This window comes from Nothobranchius furzeri, chromosome 2, assembly GCF_043380555.1.
Source record: "Nothobranchius furzeri strain GRZ-AD chromosome 2, NfurGRZ-RIMD1, whole genome shotgun sequence".
Classification (NCBI taxonomy): Eukaryota; Metazoa; Chordata; class Actinopteri; order Cyprinodontiformes; family Nothobranchiidae; genus Nothobranchius; species Nothobranchius furzeri.
The window spans coordinates 3,040,554-3,053,096 of record NC_091742.1 but is presented as its reverse complement, the minus strand read 5'-3'; the positions used below and the strand labels follow the sequence as shown (position 1 = coordinate 3,053,096).

The 12,543-nt window shown below is 49.5% G+C and overlaps 1 protein-coding gene across 2 annotated transcripts in view; it reads right to left on the bottom strand.

Moving 5' to 3' along the window:
- LOC107372853 (cilia- and flagella-associated protein 46) overlaps window positions 1–12,543 on the bottom strand; it is a 68,881-nt gene that overhangs the window by 47,492 nt on the left and 8,846 nt on the right. Inside the window, exons 1-6 of one of the 2 annotated variants that reach the window (XM_070542761.1) lie at window positions 8,796–9,301; window positions 8,374–8,497; window positions 8,177–8,271; window positions 5,384–5,539; window positions 5,157–5,256; window positions 4,707–4,805 (exon numbers count right to left, since the gene is read on the bottom strand). In XM_070542761.1, the coding sequence (XP_070398862.1) occupies window positions 4,707–4,805; window positions 5,157–5,256; window positions 5,384–5,539; window positions 8,177–8,271; window positions 8,374–8,497; window positions 8,796–9,070 (849 nt within the window). In that variant the 5' untranslated portion in view covers window positions 9,071–9,301. Of the gene's footprint in view, window positions 1–4,706; window positions 4,806–5,156; window positions 5,257–5,383; window positions 5,540–8,176; window positions 8,272–8,373; window positions 8,498–8,795; window positions 9,302–12,543 lie in introns of those variants that run through there. The other variant, XM_054747919.2, reaches the window with a different exon arrangement.

Genomic DNA, 12,543 nt, shown 5'->3' with positions numbered 1-12,543 from the left:
ACCTCTCCAATGTGTCCTGGGTCGACCCGGGGGCCTCCTGCCGGCAGGACATGCCCGAAACACCTCCCCGGGGAGGCGTCCAGGAGGCATCCTGACCAGATGCCCAAACCACCTCAACTGACTCCTTTCGATCCAGAGGAGCAGCGGTTCTACTCCGAGTCCCTCCCGAATGTCCGAGCTCCTCACCCTATCTCTAAGGCTGAGCCCGGCCACCCTACGGAGGAAACTCATTTCGGCCGCTTGTATCCGCGATCTCGTTCTTTCGGTCATTACCCAAAGCTCATGACCATAGGTGAGGATTGGGACGTAGATCGACCAGTAAATCGAGAGCCTGGCTTTCTGGCTCAGCTCCCTCTTCACCACGACAGATTGGCTCAGCGTCCGCATCACTGCAGATGGCGAACCAATCCGCCTGTCGGTCTCCCGAGCCCTCTTACCCTCACTCGTGAACAAGACCCCAAGATACTTAAACTCCTCGGCTTGAGGTAGAACCTCTCCCCCGACCCAGAGTTGGCAAGCAACCCTCTTCCGGTCGAGAACCTTGGTCTCAGATTTGGAGGTGCTGATCCTCATCCCAGCCGCTTCACACTCGGCCGCGAACCTACCCAGCAAGAGTTGAAGGTCAGAGCTGGATGAAGCTAGGAGGACCACATCATCCGCATAAAGCAGAGACGAGATTCTCCTGCCACCAAACTTGACACACTCCACACCACGGCTGCACCTAGAAATTCTGTCCATAAAGGTGATGAACAGAACCGGTGACAAAGGGCAGCACTGGCGGAGTCTAACCCTCACCGGGAACAGGTTCGACTTACTACCGGCTATGCGGACCAAACTCACGCTCCTCTGGTAAAGGGACTGAATGGCCCTTAACAGAAAGCCACCCACCCCATACTGCTGGAGCGTCCCCCACAGGGTGTCCCTGGGGACACGTTTATAAGCCTTCTCCAAATCCACAAAACACATGTGGATTGGTTGGGCAAACTCCCATGCCCCCTCCATCACCCTTGCAAGGGTATAGAGCTGGTCCACAGTTCCACGGCCAGGACGAAAACCACATTGCTCCTCCTCAATCTGAGATTCAACTATCGATCGGACCCTCCTCTCCAGTACCTTGGAGTAGACCTTTCCATGGAGGCTGAGGAGTGTGATCCCCCTATAGTTGGAACACACCCTCAGGTCACCCTTCTAAAAGATGGGGACCACCACCCTGGTCTGCCACTCCACAGGAGCTGCCCCCGATGACCACGCAATGTTGCAGAGACGTGTCAACCACAACAGCCCTACAACATCCATAACCTTGAGATACCCAGGACAAACCTCATCCTGCCCCGGGGCTCCGCCGCTGTGTAGTTGTTTGACTACCTCAGCAACTTCTGCCCCCGAGATTGGACAGTCCATCCCCAGGTCTCCCGGCTCTGGTTCCTCCTCGGAATGCGCATAGGTAGGATTGAGGAGCTCCTCAAAGTATTCCTTCCACCGTCCGACTATAGCCCCAGTTGACGTCAGCAGCTCCTTCTCCAAATCCACGAAACACATGTAGACTGGTTGGGCAAACTGCCACGCATTCTCCAGGATCTCCCTAAGGGTATAGAGCTGGTCCAGTGTTCCACGGCCAGGACCAAAACCACATTGCTCCTCCTCAATCTGAGATTCAACTATCGATCGGATCCTCCTCTCCAGTACCTTGGAGTAGACCTTTCCATGGAGGCTGAGGAGTGTGATCCCCCTATAGTTGGAACACACCCTCAGGTCACCCTTCTAAAAGATGGGGACCACCACCCTGGTCTGCCACTCCACAGGAGCTGCCCCCGATGACCACGCAATGTTGCAGAGACGTGTCAACCACAACAGCCCTACAACATCCATAACCTTGAGATACCCAGGACAAACCTCATCCTCCCCCGGGGCTCCGCCGCTGTGTAGTTGTTTGACTACCTCAGCAACTTCTGCCCCCGAGATTGGACAGTCCATCCCCAGGTCTCCCGGCTCTGGTTCCTCCTCGGAATGCGCATAGGTAGGATTGAGGAGCTCCTCAAAGTATTCCTTCCACCGTCCGACTATAGCCCCAGTTGACGTCAGCAGCTCCTTCTCCAAATCCACAAAACACATGTAGACTGGTTGGGCAAATTGCCACGCATTCTCCAGGATCTCCCTAAGGGTATAGAGCTGGTCCAGTGTTCCACGGCCAGGACCAAAACCACATTGCTCCTCCTGAATCTGAGGTTCAACAATCCGACGGACCCTCCTCTCCAGAACCCCTGAATAGACCTTACCAGGAACGCTCAGGAGTGTGATCCCCCTGTAGTTAGAACACACCCTACGGTCCCCCTTTTAAAATAAGGGAACCACCACCCGGATCTGCCAGTCCAGTGGGACTGCCCCTGATGTCCACGCGATATTACAGAGCGGCGTCAGCCAACACAGCCCCACAACATCCAGAGCCTTAAGGAACTCCAGGCGGAACTCATCCACCCCTGGAGCCTTGCCACAGAGGAGCTTTTTAACTACCTCAGTGACCTCAGCACCAGAGATCTGATAGGCCAACTCAAAGTCCCCAGACTCTGCTTCCTCACTGGAAGACGTGTCGGTGGGATTGAAGAGGTCTTCGAAGTATTCTGCCCACCGATCCACAATGTCCTGAGTAGAGGTCAACAGCACACCGTCCCCGCTATAGATAGTGTTGGTAGCGCACTGCGTTCCCCCCCTAAGGTGCAAGATGGTGGACCAGAATCTTCTCGAAGCCATACGGAAGTCTTGCTCCATGGTCTCATCGAACTCCTCCCATGCCCGGGTTTTTGCCTCAGCGACCACCCGAGCTGCATTCCGCTTGGACTGCCGGTACCCGTCAGCTGCCTCTGGAGTCCCACAGGCCAAAAAGACCTGATCAGACTCTTTCTTCAGCTTGACAGCATCCCTAACCGCCGGTGCCCACCAGCAGGTTTGGGGGTTGCCACCACGACAGGAACAGACAATCCTGCAACCACAGCTCCGGTCGGCCGCCTCAACTATGGAGGCATGGAACAGGGTCCATTCAGACTCAATGTCCCCCGCCTCCCCCGGAACATTTTGGAAGTTCTGTCGGAGGTGGAAATTGAAGCTCCTTCTGACAGGAGACTCTGCCAGACATTCCCAGCAGACCCTCGCGATACGTTTGGGCCTGCCTGGTCTGACCGGCATCCTCCCCCACCATCTGAGCCAACTCACCACCAGGTAGTGGTCAGTTGACAGCTTCACCCCTCTCTTCACCCGAGTGTCCAAGACATGCAGCCGCAGGTCAGATGAAACAACAACAAAGTCGATCATCGAGCTGCGGGCTAAGGTATCCTGGTGTCAAGAGCACATATGGACACCTTCATGTCTGAACATGGTGTTCATTATCGACAAGCCATGACTGGCACAGAAGTCCAATAACAAAACACCACTTGAACTCAGATTGGGGGACCGTTCCTCCCAACCACACCTCTCCAGGTCTCACGGTTGTTGCACACGTGAGCGTTAAAGTCCCCCAACAGAACGAGGAATTCACCGGAAGGAGCGCTTTCCAGCACCCCCTCCAAGGTCTCCAAAAAGGGTGGGTAGTCTGAACTGTAGTTTGGTGCATAAGCACAGACCACAGTCAGAACCCGTCCCCCACACGTAGGCGGAGGGAGGCTACCCTCTCATTCACTGGGGTAAACCCCAACATACAGGCACCAAGATGGGGGGCAACTAGTAAGCCCAACCCTGCTCGGCGCCTCTCAGTGGGAGCAACTCCAGAGTGGTAGAAAGTCCAACCCCTCTCAAGGAAACTGGTTCCAGAGCCAGAGCCATGCGTTGAGGTGAGTCAGACTATATCTAGTCGGAACCTCCCAACCTCACACACCAACTCAGGCTCCTTCCCCACCAGAGAAGTGACATTCCATGTGCCAAGAGCCAGCTTCTGTAGCCGAGGATCAGACCGCCAAGGTCCCCACCCTCGACTACCACCCGTCACACACTGCACCCGACCCCTTTGGCCCCTCCTACGAGTGGTGAGCCCATGGGAAGGGGGACCCACGTTTCCTCTTCGGGCTGTGCCCGGCCGAGCTCCATGGGTGAAAGCCCGGCCACCAGGCGCTCGCCAACATGCCCCACCTCCAGGCCTGGCTCCGCAGGGGGTCCCCGGTGACCCACCTCCGGGCGAGGGAACACAGTTTCCATTTATATAATTCATCATAAGAGGTCTTCGGGCTGCTCTTTGTCTTATCCCTCACCTAGGACCTGTTTGCTATGGGTGACCCTACCAGAGGCAGAAAGCCTCAGACAACTTAGCTCCTAGGATCATTAAGACACTCAAACCCCTCCACCACAGTAAGGTGGCAGTCCAAGGAGATGACATGATAGTAATATAGAGAAAGAACTGCTGTTAATTCTGTAATTCATCAACTCCATTCCTAACTGAGGGGGTTCAGTAAGCTAACTGCAATGGGTCAGACAGTTATTATGCATCCCTTTTTTACAGACACATGCCTAAAACAGCCTAACAATCCCTTACACCAATTATTTTAATCTGCTTCACCTCAGAAAACGAGAAACCATTATCAGACTTTAGGAGCTAAGGCCCCACAAGAATGGCAAAAAGATTTACAAAAATCACAAAAAGCAACGGACAATAACTTTGCTAAGAGAACTGGTGATTTGCATGACAATGTAAAAGTAGAAAATGGAAGTAAATGATTTAGCACCTCTATGCTGGCTCTGGTGTCGTCATTTATCTTCACTCCTTTCTCCAGAAGGTTAATTTCACAGCTGAAACATTCCATTATTATGCTCTGCTCCATGTTCTACGAAGACATCAGTGTGTATTAGAAAGAGTTAGTGTTAAAGTCCCACAAAGCGCACAATGACAAATCTACAACTTGCTCTTAACACTTTCTTCTGTTATCAAAAGAGGCTTCACTCACACTGCTACTAGTTAATTACTGAGGTCTCAGAGAGCATACCATATTAAAATAACTCAGTGAGGCTCCAAGCAGAAATAAAGCCATCTAGATACCTTCAGATATGTTTTCAAGAGCCTCCTCAGAAGAGAATCCCCAATTTCTGAATAAATTCACCATGTCTCTATAAAATGTACAGTTACAGCTACTTTTCTTGCCTTAGGTGTTATGAATGTGTATGCATTAGACACTCACAGCCTCTCCTGCCGACTTAAGCTCTCTCAAACAGTCAGCGGCTACTTTCTGATGCTTCACATGCAAGGACAGAGCAGCCAAATCCAGAAGTAAGGTAACTCTGGAAATCCCAGATAAAACATGTTTTATACAGTCCACAACACTTGAGTGCAGTAATCTAAGCCACACTCAGCCCTGGGAAGTAGGTCTAAACAAAGGGAGATTTAATCTGTTTGGGGGTCACAGACCTTTGAGAGGGCAGCAGGGGTGTTGGGATCTGGGGGTTGATATCTTTCACAGGTGTAGTTGTAGTTTGGCGACATTCCATCAGTAGATAGAAAATCTCCTCAAGCTTCTGCAGATCTTCTGTCAGCAAGTTGCCATTCTCTAACCAGCTGCTACACCTGTACACATCCATACACACACAAATGCATCCAGGGCTCTCATTCATCAAACGTTCCCAGAAACTGTTCTATATTTCTTCCAACAAACTAAATTTAGTGTGTTCGTACAAACAGTAAACAACCTGATTTATAAAACATGCGGTGGCCTCTCGTACGCACGTTCCTCCGCACTCGTCTGATGATAAATCCCACCTGTGTGCAGCACCCAGGTGCTCGTGTCCGTTCTCAGTCATTTACATGTAGAAATGCCCTCAATGAACCATATTTGATCACGCTACGTCCTGAGCCCCCCCCCCCCCCCCCCAAAACCCAACAAACAACTCTGCTGCCGAAGTGCAAAAGAACCAAACAAGTGTCAGAGGTTACAAACGTGGTCGAGACAGAGGAGACGTTCCTGTCTGGAATATGGTAAATGGCCTGTATTTGATATAGCGCCTTCTAGAGTCCTGGAACCCCCCAAGGCGCTTTACAACACAATCAGTCATTCACCCATTCACACACACATTCACACACTGGTGGGGATGAACTACAATGTAGTCACAGCTGCCCTGGGGCGCACTGACAGAGGCGAGGCTGCCGAGCACTGGCGCCACCAGTCCCTCCGACCACCACCAGCAGGCAACGTGGGTTAAGTGTCTTGCCCAAGGACACAACGACAGCGACAGACTGAGCGGGGCTCGAACCTGCAACCTTCCGATTACGGAATAAATAAAAGCTTTAATATGATAAATCGTAGACTAACAGGTTGGCATTTACATTTGAGGAGTCGTAAAGGATGGTGTTTGTTTTATTTGGAAATGTTGTGAGAGAGAGCAGCCTCTTCTGAGCTGTCCTTCAGTCTGGTTACCTTGGCAACAAGGGTTGTGTGATCAGGGAGCAGAGGAGGTTGTGGAGGTTCTCGTAGTTGTAAAAAAATAAGAACTGGTATCAGATTTGTGCGGTTTGCCTGTCGTTCCGCAAGCGGGGGGAGACTAGGGGTCTTAGCACACCTCTGTTGTTGCTTGGCTTCCTGGGGCTGGAGGCTAGGAGGCAGATCCGGCCGTCTGGTTGGGGTCTGGGGTGGTGGGTTGCTTTGTTCAGCATTGGACGGGGGAGCCTGCTCATCAGCACCCCAGCAGAAAGGGTCGAACTCTGGGAACCGGTAATGGTTGTACCCCATGTGCAGCAGTACCGGGACCAGAGTGAATAGGGTGTGTATGGGGAGCATGAGTGGGTGTCCGGCGTGCATTTTTGTAAGTCTTAGGTTGTATGTGTGTGTGTGAGCATGAGGGAGGGAGTGTGTGACTATGTTTGAATATGACTGTATATGTCAGGTGGAGCCTTTGACTCCTCCCTTCTCCTGGGACTTCTTTTGATAATATAGATCTTCGTCTCCCCTCCCCCTGCCACACCTGGTGTGGAGTGCGGTGCCTTGGTCTGCCTGGGTCGTGGCTCCCGGGTCAGGGGGTTTAAGATTTTTGGGGTCTGCCTGATCAACCCCGGTGGCTGCCTGGTGGGGTCTGGGTCTCCGGAGGGGGTGGTCGCCCCTGGGTCCCGGGTCGCTGGGTCCCGGGCTCGGCCGGCTAGGGAGTGGGAGGCTGCGGGCGGGCCTGTGGGCTTGCCGCTGATATCTCCCGGGACTCTGCCGGCTGCTGGTTGTGGGCCCCCCGGGGCGATCCTCTGCGCCTCTCGAGGGGGGGCAGGGGCCTTTCTGGTTGTAGTCTCCTTGGGGTTCTTGTGTTCTGGGACTTGGAGCTCCCCCCCGTCTCTTACACATCTTTGGGGGGCAGATCTGTGGCCCCTCACACTCTCTATTGGACGCTCCTATAGAGAAACCTTACATAAACAAGCGCGTGTACACACACAGGTGCTCACATGGTGCTCTCAAAAGTATGGGCTTGGGCACGTTCAACACATGTCTTAAGACTGTCGTTGCCACTAAATGCACTGTGATTTATTATCGTGTGATTGTTCAGTAAAACGATGTTGATTTTATATTTCTTCAAGTTGACGCAGTGATAGTGTGCTCCTGATGTATTGTTGTGTGTCCCTTTTTTTTCTTTTCTTTCTCTTTTTGCAGGTCTAGAAGCAGACTCTTGTTCATTATTGTTTATCTTTGTGCTGTGTGTGTGTATAACATCCACAACATTTTTAATTTAATAAATAAAGTAAGCTGAGTTTTATCTTGATGCTGCAGTTTTTATTTCATACTTCAGTACCTAACCCTAACCAGATGAATCTCGTTCAGTATGCAACAATAAATCTCCTAACTGACTGTTAATTAATTTCAAAGCTAAAAGTAAACATCCATATTTTACCTTTTTGGGTTAGATGTTTAGGCTAATGAAGATGAAATGTGTCATTAGTAGAAGCTTTAGAGCTTTGACTGTACCGGAGCTCTGGTTCTGCGTGGGAATGGTCTACAGACAGGAATCATGCAATAAGAGTAAAAAAGAGCCTTTTAGTGCTTTTTAAACAGCTAAACAGCAAACTTGACTGGGGTTGATCAAGAGCTTGTTTGTCGACGGCTACAGGGCAGCTCGATGGAACGGGCTCTTGTGATGGCTGCACAAACACAAAACTGGCTGAAAAACAATTCATCTGCTGTCAAAGCAGGAGGGAAACACACAGAGTAAACGTTACAGAATCTTCTCTTACATTTTTAGCTTCTCCATTTTGTAAATGACTGCTAACATTGTGTTCTGGCAGCTGGCTTTAAGGAGGAGATCGTCGTCCAACAGCTGGTGTTTTATCTATACGGAGCAAAACACAACACAACAAGGTGTAATTAAAAGCAGCCTAGAAATAACCGCTCATTCTACATGAATACATGTAGCCATTAGAAAGCTGGTTACCATTAATTTGTAGAGTTCTGGGTACTTTTGTGGAGTATGTGTCTTGAAGAAGTCTTCTTTAATTTTGGCATAACTTGCAGCCTCCTCCAGCTGTCCAGAGTCTACAAGGCATCGGACCAAGTGCCTGCACAGAAAACAGACCTGAGATTAAATACAACAAATCCAGTTAGAGCTTTACAAACTCCACATTTATTCATCATTTAGCCATATAGAATGTAGTGTTGGAGAAGTCCAATAAGGTCATTTTCCCACAGCCTGCCTCAGCAATGTCAGAGGTCAACAAGACCTCTGCGGTTCCGGTTGAGTGAACGCTGGCGCGTCTCGCTGCCGCTGCTCGCTGGCAAACAAACTTTTTGTATTTTTTTTTCTTCTTTTTCACCCTGGTCACATCCCTGTGTCGGTGAAAACTCATTTTCACCTACCTGCTCAGCTTGCGTTCTGGTTGCACATCACCACCTCCCTGCTCCACTCCATAATGTGGTCCAGCAGGATTTCTGTGTGCCTCGCACTGGCCTGGATCATCCTGTCGCTCATTCTTCTGTCCGTGGATGGCCTTCTCCAGTACTCGGCGGCGGAGCTCTTCAACCTCCGCTTTCGCTACTCCGGATCTCCACCACCAGCTCTGTGCCTCTTCCCCGACATCACCTTCCAGCCTCGCCGTCGGTATATCCATCGGGGGTCCCGGCGGAACCTCCATCTCGACGGCTCCAAAGGAATACCCTCCTTCTGGTCCACGACTAGCCGGCGGCTACCCAGGAATACCTGCCGAGCTGCCGACTCCAGCGTGTTAGCCCGGCTGGCTAGTCGGACTAATGCTCCTGTCGCCAGGGACTTCCGCACTGCTAATTTTGGTCTTCTCAACATTCGCTCCCTCTCTGGTAAAGGACATCTCCTCCAAGATACCATCAGTGACCATAAGCTAGACTTTCTTTGTCTGAACGAAACATGGCAACAACCCAGCGATTTCTCACAACTCAATGACTGTACTCCTCCCGGATTTGTTTACCTCTCCAAACCCCGTGGGTCGGGCCGCGGCGGTGGTCTCGCGATACTGTATCGCGAGACTTGGAAGGTCCTTCCCGTAAACCTTCCTCCTCTCACCACTCTGGAATGCCTCGCCTGTCAACTCTCCGGCCCGACCCCCACAATAATTGTCACTGTTTATCGTCCCCCCAAGTTCAGCCCTGAGTTTTTAAATGAACTCTCTGCTCTTTTATCCCATCTGTCCGCCCTTTCCCCAAATGTAATTTTACTTGGTGATTTTAATATTCATATGGACAATATGGCCCTCCCCCTCAGCAAAGACTTCTCCTCATCTTTGGACAGCCTCAGTTTTCATCAATATGCCAATTTTCCCACTCACATTAAAGGTCACACCCTGGATTTAATCTGCTGCTCCGGCCTGACCCCCTCCAACTGTACAGCTGACCCGCTCCCTTTCACGGACCACTTCCTCATCTCCTTTTCTGTTCCCCTCCGTCTCTCCATCATCAAGTCACCACGTATCATTTCTTTTCGTAATATTAAGGACATTGATCTAGCCTCCCTGTCCTCCAGTTTTGCCACCTTGACCCCTAATTTGTCCTCTACTCCCGATGATCTTGTCATTCAGTACAATAACGGTCTGGTTTCTATCCTTAATTCATTTGCTCCCATCAAATCCCGCTCTGTATATTTTACTCGGTCTGCTCCATGGTTCACCCCTGCCCTTCGCTCCTTGAAAGCTACCAACCGGAGGCTTGAAAGACTCTACAAGAAAACCGGTCTCACCATCCATAAAGACTTATATTCTGCTCAGATTTCTCTCTACAAGGACTCCATCTCCCATGCCAAATCTCAGTATTACTCCGGTCTCATCTCGTCCAACTCCAGCAACACTAAAACATTATTTTCCATCATGAACAGCATTTTTCAGCCTCCCGACTCCTTACCCATCCATCTTTACTCTTCAGAAACCTGTAACTCTCTCCTTCAGTTTTTTAATGAGAAGGTCAATAGAATCCATCTCTCTTTACCTCATTCCTCCCCTCCCTCTCCTGATTTATTTGAACCCACCATTCCGTTCTCCTCCTTTGAACTTCCCCATCCCTCAGAAATATTAGATTACATCACCAAATCCAAACCTTCCACCTGTCAACTGGACCCTATTCCAACTGTTTTAGTTAAATCCTGCCTTTCTTCTCTGCTCCCTTTTATAACAGCCATTATTCATTCCTCACTATCCTCTGGTACGGTCCCATCCCTATTCAAATCCGCTTCAGTCAGCCCTATTCTAAAAAAACCTGGTTTAGATCCCAATGATTTCAATAACCTCCGTCCCATTTCCCATCTTCCCTTCATTTCCAAAGTCCTTGAGAAAACTGTTGCATCTCAGCTCCATTCACATCTCACCCGCAATAACCTTTATGAACAGTTTCAGTCTGGCTTCCGTCCCCACCACAGCACAGAAACAGCACTTATTAAGATCACTAACGACCTACTCATTGCTGCTGATTCTGGTTTAATCTCTATTCTTATTCTCCTCGATCTGAGTGCGGCCTTTGACACCATTTCTCATCCCATCCTCCTTAATAGACTCTATTCCTTAGGCATCACTCACACCCCCCTCCGCTGGTTTCAATCTTACATTACTGGCCGCACTCAGTTCATCCAGTTAAAATCCTTTACCTCAGAACCCTCCCCAGTCAAGTCAGGTGTGCCCCAGGGCTCTGTCCTGGGGCCCCTCCTCTTCATAGTATATCTCCTCCCTATCGGCAAAATCTTCCGCAAATTCAATATCCAGTTTCACTGCTTTGCAGATGACACCCAGCTCTACATTTCCAGTAAGCCCAACTCAACTCTCCCACCATCCTCCCTTACACTCTGCCTCTCTGAAATCAAATCATGGTTCACCTCTAATTTCCTCAAACTCAACGGCAATAAAACTGAACTTCTTCTAGTTGGCACTAACTCCACCCTCTCAACATCTGACAGCTTTTCTTTAACTATTGACAGTGCCACAGTCTCCCCCTCACCTCATGTCAAGAGTCTGGGTGTCATTCTCGACAGCTCCCTTTCTTTTCAGGCTCACATTAATAACTTAATTCGGTCAGCATACTTCCATCTACGTTCCATAAACCGTCTTCGTCCCTCACTGACCCCTCACACTGCCGCCATTCTCGTCCACAGCCTCGTCACCTCCCGTCTCGACTATTGCAATTCACTTCTTTATGGTCTCCCCAACAAACTCCTTCATAAACTGCAACTGGTCCAGAATTCAGCAGCCCGTATTATCACCAGAACCCCTTCCTTTCACCACATCACGCCGGTTCTCCAGCAGCTCCACTGGCTCCCAGTTAAATTCAGGCCCATCTTCAAAATTCTCCTCCATACCTTCAAAGCAATCCACAACCTCTCTCCTCCATATATCTCAGACCTTATAAGTATTCACACCCCGTCCCGTTCACTCAGATCTTCTTCTTCCATCCATCTTGCGGTTCCTTCTGCCCGTCTCGCTACCATGGGGAGCAGAGCTTTCAGCCGCTCTGCTCCTCGACTCTGGAACTCACTTCCCCCAGACATCAGGAACATCGACAGTTTTACCCTTTTCCAATCAAAACTCAAAACACACATGTTTAAATCTGCCTACAACCTCTGATTTTATTGAAATGTTTCTCTCTGTTTTTTCTTCTTTGGGTTTTATTATTGTTTTATTGTATTTTATTACGTGTGTTGTGTAAAGTGACCTTGGGTGTCCTGAAAGGCGCTTTGAAATAAAATGTATTATTATTATTATTATTATTAAGACACTCAAGCGTCCGGGAGGTTTCTTCTGCCAGGAATATTGTGTTCTTCCCGGTACCCAATCTCTCTAGCTGCACCATCTGGATGCGCAGACACAACAACCTCCAAGGTCATGAAAGAGACTTACTCTTTTAATAAAATGATTCTTATCCTGTTTCATAAATGATGTCTTTCAGTCTGCAGCTTGTTTGCAATCATTTTCTGTTTTATCTAAAGTGATTTAATAATGCCCTGACTGCATCACAGTAAGTGTTGATTATTTCAGATCTTAAACACACTAAATGAGTCTACTTGATGATTTAATAATGATTCATTAACAGGTACATTCACATATTAATATAAGTGTATTAACTAATATATTAAATGAAAGGAGCTATCTAAGCGTCC